At 48.7% G+C, this 13229-nt stretch overlaps 1 protein-coding gene across 4 annotated transcripts in view; it reads right to left on the bottom strand.

The window, feature by feature from the left end:
- The window catches only part of LOC311623470 (complement C3-like), a gene marked incomplete at its 3' end in the record, with an annotated part of 113448 nt that overhangs the window by 69032 nt on the left and 31187 nt on the right, over nucleotides 1-13229 (bottom strand). For 3 of the 4 annotated variants that reach the window (XM_084885504.1, XM_084885505.1, XM_084885506.1), the window contains exons 30-35: nucleotides 13019-13177; nucleotides 12815-12874; nucleotides 12605-12692; nucleotides 12443-12494; nucleotides 10377-10464; nucleotides 10179-10271 (exon numbers count right to left, since the gene is read on the bottom strand). In XM_084885504.1, coding sequence (XP_084741630.1) covers nucleotides 10179-10271; nucleotides 10377-10464; nucleotides 12443-12494; nucleotides 12605-12692; nucleotides 12815-12874; nucleotides 13019-13177 — 540 coding nt within the window. Of the gene's footprint in view, nucleotides 1-6689; nucleotides 6881-6970; nucleotides 7107-7196; nucleotides 7281-7990; nucleotides 8075-8271; nucleotides 8362-8574; nucleotides 8681-10178; nucleotides 10272-10376; nucleotides 10465-12442; nucleotides 12495-12604; nucleotides 12693-12814; nucleotides 12875-13018; nucleotides 13178-13229 lie in introns of those variants that run through there. The other variant, XM_084885503.1, reaches the window with a different exon arrangement.

A 13229-nucleotide genomic window follows, 5' to 3' on the forward strand; every position in this document is an offset into this window, starting at 1 on the left:
CCCTTCCTAGGAATCTACTTCAGGGTCTTCCATGCTGAGGCAGAGTGGGGGACAGACTCCAGCACAGACACTGCTAGTCCTCTGCAGTGTGATCTCAAGTGGAGAACTCTGCTTCTTGGAGGGTCAGAGAAGACTTTTGGGGGAGGGGACATTTCAGCTGGGCCTTGAAATAGCAATGGAACGTCACTGTCCAGGTGTGCATGTTTTATAGACAATAGAAGCATGAAGCTCCCTTCACTTACTCTTCTGATGCCTGAATAGCTATGATGATTTAAAAAGTAATTTTTGTGGACCATTGCTAGCTTTTGTATTTGTCTTATATTGGCATCCTTTTAGGATATTATTATTAAACAGTATATTTTTTGTGTTAATAGTTAATATATTCATATGATTTAACATCCTAAATATAAAAATATATATAGGGAAAATATAATTTTCTTCCTGGACCTGTTACCAGCCATCCAGGTCCCAGACATAACCATGTAATAAAGGATCATGATTTCTCTCCACAGATATCGTTTGCATTAACAAATGTCCACATGGTGAAAGATCTAATATTGGCATGCTCTACGTACAGTCCTTCCTTGTCTCCCGGAGTCATACCTGGTGTCTTTATAAACAGCTAGAGAGTGTGGATTAGTGGTGCACAGAGAACTAACTGCTTCTTAAAAGGACTGGCTCATATTACATTGTGTGAAAGTCACCGACCTCCAACTGATGGACAGACGTTCTTGGATTACAAATCACACTCTTGTCACTTAGAGTAAAAATGGTGGTGGAATGAAAACATGCTCAAAGTCAAGGGAAGGCAAGGGCTTGATGCCCAAGCTGCCACTCAGTGCTTTGCTATGTGCAAACCCATCTCTCCCTGCAGCTCCGGTTGTGTTTGGCTCACTGCTAGTAGCCAAGCTAGGATCCTAAGAGGGTGGAGGGAAGACACCCTCCCTGAACCAAACTGAAAGCGGCTCAGGACTTTCAGACTCTCCTAGAGAGAAGAAATCTGACCAAACTCTGTTGGGTTGGGAAGACCACAAATTAAGCTTAAAGACTACAGCTTTCTGGACAGATATCCAAGGCCAGTTGTATAGGGGTTAAACTGCCTGTGCACTGCAAAACAGCTTTCTCCCATGACAGAATGCATTTTAGGGATATTGGACAGACTGTGTTTGCAGCTAGAGGGAATGGCACACAAGCCCTGACAGTGGCTTGCAGAGAACTGTGCAAGGCGACTCCCCTGTTACACTCCCAGGTACTGGTTATAGCCAAGAGCATAGGTCAGCCTCCATGGCATTAGAGCAATACCCTATGTGATGGACTTGGCTAATGCCTTCTTCTCATGAACATGGCTCCAAAGAGTCAAGGACAATTTTGCTTTGTGTAGGAAGATCCAAATGGACTTTAGTCACCTCCTTGAGATGTTTGTGTCATGTTTAGTAGCAGAAAATTTGGCTACCTGATATGGCCATAGTACCAATATTAAATATACAGTACTTCATTATGTTAATATTAGAGGCCAGGTGCACAAAATTCGTGCACAGGGTGGATGTCCCTCAGTACAGTCTGCACCCTCTTCAATCTGGAACCCCCTGAGGGATGTCTGACCACCCGTTTAGGCTCAATCCCACCAGGCAGTTGGACATCCCTCTCATAATCCAGGACTGCTGGCTCCCAACCGCTCACCTAGCTGCCTTCCTGATTGGCCCTAACCGCTTCTGCCTGCCAGCCTTATCACCCCCTAACCACTCCCCTGCCAGCCGGATAGTCACCTAACTACTTCCTGGCCAGCCCGATTGTCCCTAACTGTCTTCCCCTGAAGTCTGGTTACCCATATCTGTCCTCCCCTGCAGGCCTGGTCACCCCCAACTGCCCTCCCTTGTTGGCCCAATCACCCCTAAATGCCCTCTCCTGCAGGCTTCCCCACCCCAATCAGTCCTCCCCTGCAGGCCTGCTTGCCCCCAACTGCCCTCACCTGCTGGTCTGGTTCCCCTTATCTGCCCTCCCTGCAGGCCTCCCCTTCCTAAACAGTCCTCCACTGCAGGCCTGGATCCCCCAACTGCTGTCCCTTGCAGGCCTGGGTGTCCCACTCCCCACTTTCCAACCCTGCTGGCCTGGTCTCCTCCAACTGCCTTCCTCTGCTGGCTCGTTCATCCCCAACTGCCCTCTCTGCTGGCCTGATCACCCACAACTCACAACTGCCCCTCCCCTCTGCAGGTCTGGTCTCCCCCAACTGCCCTCCTCTGCAGGCCTGGGTCCCCCCACCCCAACTGTGCTCCACTGCAGGCCTGGTTCCCCACACTCCAACTGTGCTCCACTGCAGGCCTGGTCCCCCCTTCCAACTGCCCTTCCCTGCAGGCCTGTTCCCCCTATTGCCCTCCCCTGCAGGCCTGGTGCCCCCTTCCAACTGCCCTCCCCTGCAGGCTTCTTCCCCCCAACTGGCCTCCCCTGCAGGTCTATTCTCCCCCAACTGCCCTCCCCTGCAGTTCTGGATCTCCCCAACTTTGCTCCACTGCAGGCCTGGTTTCCCCCAACTGCCCTCCCCTGCTGGCCTCTGTCCTCCCACAACTGCTCTCCTCTGCTGGCCCATTCATCCCTAACTGCCCTCTCTGTAGGCCTTGTCTCCCCCAACTGCCCTCCCCTTCAGGCCTGTTCCCCCCTTCCAACTGCCCTCACCTGCAGGCCTATTCCCCCCAACTGCACTCTCTTGCTGGCTTGGTCATCCCTAACTGCTCACAACTGCCCTCCCCTGCAGGACATCTTGTGGCAGCCATCTTGTGTCCACATGGGGGCAGCCTTCTTGACCACATGGGGGAAGCCATCTTGTGTCTTGGAGTGTGGTCAATTTGTATATTACTCTTTTATTAGATAGGATGTTTGATTCTCTTGCATATTTGAATGCAGTTGCCAGCAATTGCTATAGACCTGTACTGCTCTACGGACTTCAGTAGTTTTTGGGAGTAACTGCAAGTGTCCAGTTTCCCACACTAATCCCATTGATATGATGATGTATTAGCTATCCTAGAAGCAGGTTACACATTTAAAATTTCTTTTTGCCACTTGAAGACAGTTACTGTTTGTTAAGATACATTTAGAAAAATATTACTCTGAAGAGTCCATAGCAAGGACTGGCAAGGAAAATCAGATGATCTTAAAGCAAGTCAGTATATTTTTCTCCTTATATAATTCCTCCAAAATTTAGCTCAATTTTAAAAAATAAAAATTAAAAATACACTGTTAAAAAAAGGTGCAAGTATATATAGGGAAAAGACAATTTTCCTCCTGGGCCTGTTACCAGCCATCCGGATCCCAGACACGACCATGTAATGAAGGAACATATTATTTTTCCCCAAAGATATTGTTTGCTTTTAAAAATGTTCACACAGTTGTAGGAACAAATATTGGCATGCTCTACATACAATTCTTCCTGGTCTCCCTGAGTCACACCTTGCTTCTTTATAAGCAGCTAGCGACTATTGATTACCAGTGCACAGAGAACTTCCTTGTTCTTAAAAAGACTGCGTCATATAACATTGTGTGAAAGTTACAGTCCTCCAACTGAGGGACAGACTTTCATGGGTTACAAACCATACTCTTGCCAGTGAGCTATGAGCCTGAGTCACTTTCCAGCTGTGTCACTTACCTGTGGTCTCAAACCCCTGAGAACCACCCTGCATCTCAGCTACCCCATGTGAAATGGGCTCATCACATTGCCCACTCTACAGATTTATTTGGTAAGAAAAGGAGATAACACAAATCAAAGTCTACAGCCATTGGTAATCTTACTAGATAGCACTGAATTTCCCCACTATAATTGTACTGATTTACATACTTAATGGCCCCTTAGAAAACTGTCAGTAGCAAGCCATTTCCCCAGCCCCCCACCATGAGATCATGGAGACAAAGCTTTGAATGTTTGCCTCAGTGTCATTTTAATATGCAACGCTCTGATTCCCAGCAAGGCTGGGCATCTAGGGTCAGGGCTGTTTGTGAAGTCGGGGCACAGTGGGGTGGGGGTCCTGATTCCTGGAGAGCTGGTTTCCAAGGCCCCATTGAAGGGAAACTGGTTCTGAGTTCCTGTAAACCACACTCTTGCTCTTTCCCTGGCTGTGCCTAGAGTGGGGAAGGCACAGAGAAACAGTACCTACCTGACCTCTGTCTGCTGTGATTGCAACACCCTTTCTTTAGAAGAGGAGGGAGTACAAACAGACCTTCTTATTCTCCAAAACTGGGATTGAACTTCTGAAACTAGGGTGGGGTACTTCCTAGGATTCCTCAGCCCCCAATTCTGCCCTTGTTCCCTCTCCTCCTGCCCCCAAACTCCCACCTCACTTCCCAATGTTATTAGAGCCTTGAGCTTTCAGGCTTTGTGGCTGGACAGCTTTGAGGAATTCCTGGCCTGGCCTCTGTCTCCCTGCAAGGCCTGGGTCCTCCTTTCTCAGTGCCTCAGTGAATCTGTCTGAAGGATGACATGAGACTGATGACAGTCCCTACTGTTCAGACAATTAAAGGAACTGAGAAGCCCCGGAACCAGAGGGGTGGGGAGTGTGCAGCAAGGCACCCATTGGGAGGACAGAGGTGACAGGAGAAAGGCTTCTTGACTTTTGGGTGAAATTTGGTAGGGAGAGGGGAGTCAAGAGAAGCCGGGAGGGAGGTGGTAGTGAAGGTGGCTTGTGAGGGAACTTCCACTTGGCCCAGCATTCAGAGCCATGACTCTGCCTACCCAGAGTGCATGTGGATAAAGCATAGACCCTCTATGGCATGTCCCTTCCCACGTGAAACTCTTCCCTGACGCCTATGGGTCCCAGCACAAAGTCCCAGTGTGTCTGCCTGTCTTTAGGTTCCTGCCAGCTGCTCTTGCCCTCCCACTGGCCCCTGCCAACTTGCACCAGGACTTGCAGGCTATTCTGGCTTCTCCACCTTGCTCACCCAACTTCCTCATGCTGCAATGCCTTCCCACTTCCCTCTTCGTCTGGCTGGGTTATTTACTGAGCTGGGCCCAGTTACACTTGTTTCTGCCTACAGGAAGCCTGGTCCACAGTAGGTTCTATACCCCTGTCCCATGCCTGTGGCCCCCATTGGCCCTTTGGCAAGAAGAACAGATAATGCCTGGGCTCTTGGGGAGAGGGTGTGAGTGAGTGGGGACAGGTGTGTGTGTGTGTGGGGGGGGGGGGACACTGAGTCAGCCCCAGCAACTGTAATGATGTGTCCTGGTCAGGAATTTTTCTCTTGGCTGCTGGCCCAAGCTAGAGGGAAAGCCATGATTGGCCTGTGAGTCCCCTGAGGCTGATGGGGGGCTAGGAAGGGAGGGTGGGTGGCTGTGGTGTGTGTCTGCTGCTTCTTCGGATGCTAGGAGGAGACCTGCTTGTGGGATTTAGGGCTGAGTGAGGCCTCAGATGCTGGCCGCGGGGACTCCCCTAGATCTTTTCATCCCACCCATGAGGCTGGGTCCCCACCTTCAGGCCATTTTTTTCCCCCCAATGGGATTTTTAGTTTTCACTGTCAAGCACATACTTGGACCCTCCTGGTTTATAGCTGCTACAACTGCCCTTTCCCTAGTTTGTACCTTTGGCCCTTGATACCCCACTTCAATGTACAAATTGTCCCTCTACCCAGCGGACACCCCACCCCCCATAACTCTCTCATATTTCACGCCTTTGACCCTTTTCTCAGCTTGCCCTTGACTCCTGTGGCCCCATACTTGTATGAGACCTTGATTTCTGCATGCACCTCCCTCTGTGTGATGGACTGTGAGCCCAGAAAGCTGGGGGGGGGGGCAGACACATGGGCTTCCCTGTACCCTCAGACCTCATCCTAGGTACTGGGCATGGGATGCAGGGGCTGTGGAAGACCCTGGGGGTAGGAGGGGTCTGGCCTTCTGGCTCACAGCCTAATGCTCCCTCCCTGTGCTTCATTCCCACCCTCAACAGTCCTTGAGGATTCTAGAGACTAGAAGAAGCCTTGGGAATCCCAGTTTCACTTTGCAACCAGTAGTTCCACTCAGCCTGGTGGTTGTCATCCCCATTCTCCCACCCCTCACTTCTGGTGATGCTATGACCTCAACAGCCCCAGCACTCTCTCCTCAACTGCTGACTCATGCCTTCCCCTCACTCCCTCAGGCTCCCCCCAGCAGATATATCACCCTGCCTGCCCCTTACCGCCCCCTCCTGGACACAGTCTCCCCACTGGGTCCTCCAGAAGCATTGAGGAGTCTGCTCAGGCCCATCTAGAAAGTGGTGACTGGGAGGTGAGCCTAGAGAACAAAAGGGAATGCAGGTGAGAATGCCATTGGAGATAGGGAGCTGCAAATGAGGAATTTTTGAACAGATGAGGCTGCAGGTGAAAATATAAGTAAAGATACAAGTAAGTTTTTGGACAGACATGTAGGTGGGGGGCCAGGTGAGATGCAAAAAAAAAAAAAATGCAGGTGGATGTAGTCAAAGATGCAGGGAAGAGAGGAGGAAAAGATTCAGATGAGAATGTGGAAAAAATTCAGGTGAGGATGCAGTAAGAAGGCAAGTAAGCAAGTGAGAACCCTGGTGATGGGGCAGGGAGCTTCAGGTGAGGAAGCTGAGGGCATCAGTGCACAGTGCGAATGCAAATGAGATTCTTGGGGATTGAGCTGAGATGCAGGTGAGGCAGCTAGGGAACAGGATGTCTCTTTCCCTCTAACAAAGACTCCAGACTTTGGGAGATCACATGGAATACAACCAAAGCTTTATTGGGGTGAGGGTCATATGGGGGTCAGTTGGGACAGCCAAAGACAATCATGTTCTCTTTGAAGCTGGCCAGGTCCTTGCACCGCTGCCTGTTCTCAACGTCTTGGCATTCGTCCTCTTCAGGCCACAGCTCTACCCAAGTGTCCTTCCCAATGATGTACTTGATGCTGGGGAGGAGGACACATGGCAGGTCAGGAGGGGTCCTGGAAGTGTGTGGGGCAGGGGGCGAGCACACAATGTGCAGGGTGGGCACTCACTTGGATTTCTCTCCCCACAGGTCCGAGGACAGGCCCCATATGAGGTACTGTTTCCCCTCCTGCATCCTCAGGGCTGCTCTGCACTTGACGTGGCTGATGAACCTGCGCTCCTGTTCAGGCTGCACCTCGTCGGTGCCTGGAGGGGAGAGAAGGACGCTGAGCTGGGGTGGAGAAGGCAGGAGAAGGGAGGGGAAGGGAGCAAGACAGAAGGCAGCCCAGGGCTGACCTGATTTGATGGTCTCCTTGATGACCATTATGTATTCATCAAAATCATCCGACAGCTCCTTCCTGAGCAGGCTGGTCTTGTACACTGCAGGGGGAGGGGAGGTGGAATAGGGAGCAAAGAAGGGCCAGCATGGATCATGGGCAGGCTAGACAGCAGGGCACTCTACCTGTAAGGCATCTGGGCACATGACTTCCCAAGCAGCCATATGCAGCCACTCAGGGTCATACAACCACCATCTCACATAGTCACCCACAGCCATGTGCACAGTTACAGCCACCTACAATTCATCCCATACACAAGGACAGTTATTCCTGTCTACTGTCACCCACAACCACCATCTCTTACACACTGCCATATATGGTCACTGACAACCCCATCTCACACTTAGTCACCTACAGCCATGCACACAATTATGGCCACTCACAATTCATCATATATACAGGGACAGCTATGCCCATCCACTCTTCCCATCACACAGTCATGCCTATTTACAGCCACACTCTCAGAGACATACACAACCGCATCTATTCACAACCACCATTTTTCACACTCTTGCACATACCAGCCCAGTCATAATCATGGTTTCCCAGCAACCATGGCCTCTAATAACACACACACTAGTCACACACAGCCATAGCCTGAAACACATGAACCTGTGGACACTCACAGCAAGTCACACACACAACCATGACCACACCTGCCATCACATTGTCTCACCCACGCTAGCACAGCCACACACACTATCATTCACACACAATCACACTTGCACATACGTCTCCCCACCCACTCCTCACCATAGTCCACTCCGGGCTCGCAGGCTTTGTCCAGCCGGTCTTCTGGGGTGACCTGGTCCTCTGAATGGTGCATGAAGCAGCTCTCTGCGGAGTGGGTGGGCAGGGACATGATCTAAGCTCCACTTCTCACCCAGGGCCCGCCACCCATGGGTGTGATCAGCCCCAGGCCCATCCCTCTTGGTGTCCCCTGGGTGTGGGATCATGGAAAGGGGTACGGTGGGGGTGGAGGGAAGATTGTCAAGAGGGCCTGGCCTGCCACTTCCTGGCTCCTGTGCACCCACCCTCAGCACAGCGGCATATTTCATTGTGGCAGATTTTACTCAGCAGTCCATCTTCCTTCTCCGGGTGGTAGAACCGGGTACAAGTCTCATCTGTGGGCAGACAGGGTGGGAGGCATCAGAGAGCTAAAGCCTCCACCCTAGACCATGCCTGTGGGGATCAGGTTTCCAACTCCAGTCCCTCAGACCTGGAGATGCCAGGTCCTGAACCCTGGGAGTCCCAGGTCCCCAATTACCAAGCCCTGGGACCCCCATCTTATAGAAACTTGGGACTCTCAGACCCCAGGCCCAAGGTTGGCTGCTTACCCAGGTTGTAATACGAGTACACCTTGACTGTCCCCGGCTGGATAAGCCCCACATTAAAGTACTGGTGAACTTTGAAAGCTATACAGTCCTCTTGATCATGTGATATCTGGTAAAAGGAGAAGGTAAGTTAGTGGGCGACATGGGAGGGAGTCCAGCATAAGGAGAAATGGGGGACCAAGGAGGGATCTGCATGGAGAGGATAGTGGAGGATGAAGAATGGCAAAGATTAATGAGCAGTTCAACAAATCTGTTTTCTTTTTCTCCAAGGCTCATGGCTAGATTACACTTCTCAACCTTCCTTTTCATTTGGTGTGTCCATGAAATTGAATTCTGGCCAATGGATTGCTATCTGTTCCCCTACAAATATCCCATGGTTATCAATACTGCACTGTGTATTTGAAAGCTGCTAAGATAGTAAATCTTAAAAGTTCTCACCATGCATCCATAAGAGCCTAACCAGTAGTCAAGGACAATAGGGGAGTGGGGGGCATGAGCGAGAAGGAGTTTGGGATGGAAAGGGGAGGGGTGAGGACAAATATGTGATACCTTATTAATTAATAAAGAAAATTTAAAAAGAAAGGGTTCTCACCACACACACACACACGTTAAAACTAGAGGTGGTACATGTGCTAACTAACCTTACTATGGTCACCATTTTCCAAAATACATGTATCTAATCATTGCATTGTATGCCTTAAACTTACACAGTGTCATATGCCAGTTATATCTCAATAAAGCTGGGAAAATAAATGAGAAAGGAAAAAAGGGAGGAAGGAAGGAAGGAAGGAAGGAAGGAAGGAAGGAAGGAAGGAAGGAAGGAAGAAAGGAAAGAAAGAAAGAAAGAAAGAAAGAAAGAAAGAAAGAAAGAAGACATCCATATATGTATATGTGATAGACATATATTTGGAGAAAATTGCTAATACTTAATGAATCTGGGTAAAGAGTATATGGAAAAATTTTTAAATTTCTTTATTAATTAAGGTATCCCATATTTGTCCTCAACCCCCATTCCAAACCTCCACCCCTCCCCACTCATGCCCCCACTTCCCTATTGTCCTTGACCACTGGTTAGGCTCATATGTATGCACATAAGTTCTTTGGTTGATCTCTCCCTTTTTTCCCCATCCTCCCTTTGAGGTCCAACAGTCTGACCCATGGCTCCTTATCTCTGGGTCTGTTCTTGTTCATCAGTCTATGTTGTTCACCATTTCCCCTAGATGACTGAGATCATGTCTTACTGGAAATATACTTATAAGAATAAAAAATGAGATAAGCCATAATTGTTATGCTGAAAGGCATATGAATCAGTCTGTAGTGAGTTTCTTTCTGGACCAACAGTTCTTTTGAGGCCCAATTTCAATGTCAAACAGTTCCTTATATGGAACTTTTTATACTGTTCTACCATTGCTCTGTAAGGTTGGGATTCCATAAAAATTTAAAGTACAAATATGAAAATGAAAAAAAAAATTTAAAACCCATCTCATGCACAACCAATCCTCTTTTCTTCTAGAAAGAATAGATCAAGCAGAGGACTCTAAGACAAAGACCAATAGAGAAGGAAAAGGCCAGCGACCTATGGGTCAAGGTCCCAATGGAAGCCTCACCGTGTTCAGGTAGATGATAAGGGTGTTCTTGTTGGTGAAGGCCTTGTTGTCCAACTCGAACTTTGAGATGTACCTGTCAGTGCCACTGGTCAGCTGGAGGAGGGAAGAGCTTGTGAAAATCCCTTCCTTCCCTCAGCCTCTTCCAGACCCCAGGTTCCTTCCCACTAATCATAGCCCCTGAGCCCAGGATTTTCACACCTGCTTGAGGTCATTAGTGTCAGGAGCAAAGCCAGTCATCATGGATATATCCAGGATGGACATAGTGGCATCCTGGTCTCCCAGGTACCTGGATGGGGCAGGGAGAGAGGGTTTAAGTCCCAAGTGGGGTTATCCAGGGGGGGGGGGGTGCGGTCAGTGTCTGACAAGGGGGCCTGATCAGTGACTGATTCTGGTTCCCACACAGCAGCACAGAGGATGTCAGATCTTAGGAAAACCCTCCCAAGGGGAATAAAGGAAAGGTGTGTGATGGTTAAGGCGACGAACTGCTCAGCCTCTAAAGCCCAACTACATGGGTTCACATCCCAGCTCTATGTGACATTTGATGAGTCACTTCACCTCTTTGGGCCCCAGTTCTTCTGGAAAATGAAGACAAGAGTACAGGCAGGTCTCACTGCATGATTCCATTATCTCGGTCTAGTTTGATAATACCAGTTCCTCGGCAACATGGTCTAATCTCAATACCACAATATATTAATGAGTAAATGACTAACGGACAAACCTAGTTGTCAGCTCTTCAGTCTACCCATCACTACGTAAGCAAATGAGCATTACAATCAATAACCAATCACATCACTTCTTTCAAAGTCTGTCAGTGATGGGTCACTAAGCACCCATCATTCAATAATGTGTGTGGCTGTGTTACTTCCTTCTCTCTCAATAAAAAAAACAACAACAAAACGAAACAAAAAAACCCAACAACAACAACAACAGAAAAAACATGTGAGATTTTACAAAAATGGACAATTGAAAGGGAAACTCCAGCAAAGATGGAAGGGCAGCACAGAAATGACAGTGGTAACACTGAGAGTGAAATTTCAGCAGCACCTAAATGGAGCCAGAGAAGAAACAGCAGTTGTGGGAATGTGGACCCGCTGCCCTTGGAGAGAGCACCATGGGGCCAGAGGCACTTAGTGAAGGCAAGGGCATCAACATCAATGAAGAAAGTGGTTGTGGCCAAAAATGATGTCCCAGAGGAAGTGACACTGGCAGAACACTTCACTGTGAAGGAACTCTTAAATACCTGATGACATCGAAAGCTCAGGGGATTATATGTGGGAAGATACCCTAAACTTAGAAGAGAACACGACACTTCACAGTGTCACAGAGCAGATGCTGGCTCCATATCGTAACTACTGCAGAGAAGAATGGAGGCATTGTTCAAACCACAGGGTGTTGGATAAGGGCTTCACAAAAAATCAAAACTAACTTCAGTCTCAATGTTCTGACATGATTCTTTTTACTTGATTTCAGAGAGGAAGAGAGAGGTAAGATAGAAACATCAATGATGAGAGAGAATAATTTATTGGTTGTCTCCTGCACACTCCCTACTGGGGGGGTGGGGAGGGGAGTTGTGCAACCCAATTATGTGCCCTTGGTTGGAATCTAACCTGGGACCCTTTAATCTACAGGCCAAAGTTTCATCCACTGAGCCAAACCAGCTAGGGCACAATGTTCTGACCTTTTAAATTACAGTGCACTAAAACAACAACAACAACAACAACAACAAAAAACAAACAAACAAAAACTTGTCTTACTCTATACTTTTATAACTGCCTATATAAGAGTTTTCAATGTTGTAATTAAAAAAATAATAATATAAAGGCCAGCCAATCTGGTTCAGCCAGGAGGTCACAGTTCAATTCCTGGTCAGGGCACAACCCCTGGTTGAGGGCTCTATCCCTAGTATAAGGTGTACAGGAGGCAGCCAATCATTGATTCTCATCTTTGATATTTCTATCTCTCTTTCCCTCTCCCTTCCTCTCTGAAAGAAATAAAAATTTTAAAATAATAGTAATGTAGAATTCCTGTAACAATTGTAATCTCCCTCGTTGATCATCAACATCACTTCTCACAGTCTCAGCTTATGTGGTCACAGCTTAGTCTCACACCACCATGCCATGTTGTCTACCTCCTCGAGGGGACTCAGCACAGCACTACGCACACAACACATGCCCAGAGAGTGGTAGGTACCTTAGATGTTATTTACAGGAAGTCTTGCTAGAGAGAGGGATGAATGAGATGAACCACAGTGACCCATCTCTTACCTGGCACAGATGCTGAGTAACATGGTGCTCTTGGCATCCTGAGGTTTCTTCACTAGAAACATAGAAGACAGAAGGATGAGGCTGGGTCCTGATTCAGGAGTGGGGCATACACTACAGTGGCAGTGAGGGAAGGGTGACGGATAGGGTCTTTATTCCTTCTACCTTCAGGGGCTGGTAATAGATTAACCCTGAGACTGAACTTCTTGCAAGGGGCTCCTCCTTTGACCTTGGCATGGTACATTGTCACCACCTGGAGAGATGGGAGGGGAGACGAGGTGTCAGCAAACTTGACTTGGGAAGGAGATGGTCCCTCTGGGGCAGCGGGGCTGAGAGAAGATGGTGAGCAAAGCAGGTGTGGGCTCCTGTCCTTACCGACAAGGTGCCTTGTCCTTTCCCTTTAGCTGTTAATGTGAAGTCCTCATTTTCCTTGGTCTGCAGGGAGTGGGGAGAGAAGAGAAGTTGTTAGGAGCCAGCCTTCCCCTGGATGCAATGGTCATCTTCCCTCCTTCCTGCCTCCTGCAGACTCTGACTGGCATGGAGGATGATAGTGACAAGGGTTTGGCCAAGCAGCTGTACCGTTTCTGATCGCAGGAGGCTAGCAGATTCCCAGAGGATGCGGTGTGTGACCGGGGAGCTGCGGCTGGGCAGGTTAATGGACACATCCAGATTCAGATCCTCATGGTCAGGGACATCCCTCTGGTATTGGGCCAAGGCTTGGAACACCATGAAAGTGGCCTAGAATCCATGAGAGAAAAAGAGGGTGATTTGAGAAACTGAGAAAGCGGTC

The sequence above is a fragment of the Pipistrellus hanaki genome (genome assembly GCF_964339955.1).
Source record: "Pipistrellus hanaki genome assembly, chromosome: 5".
Taxonomy (NCBI): domain Eukaryota; kingdom Metazoa; phylum Chordata; class Mammalia; order Chiroptera; family Vespertilionidae; genus Pipistrellus; species Pipistrellus hanaki.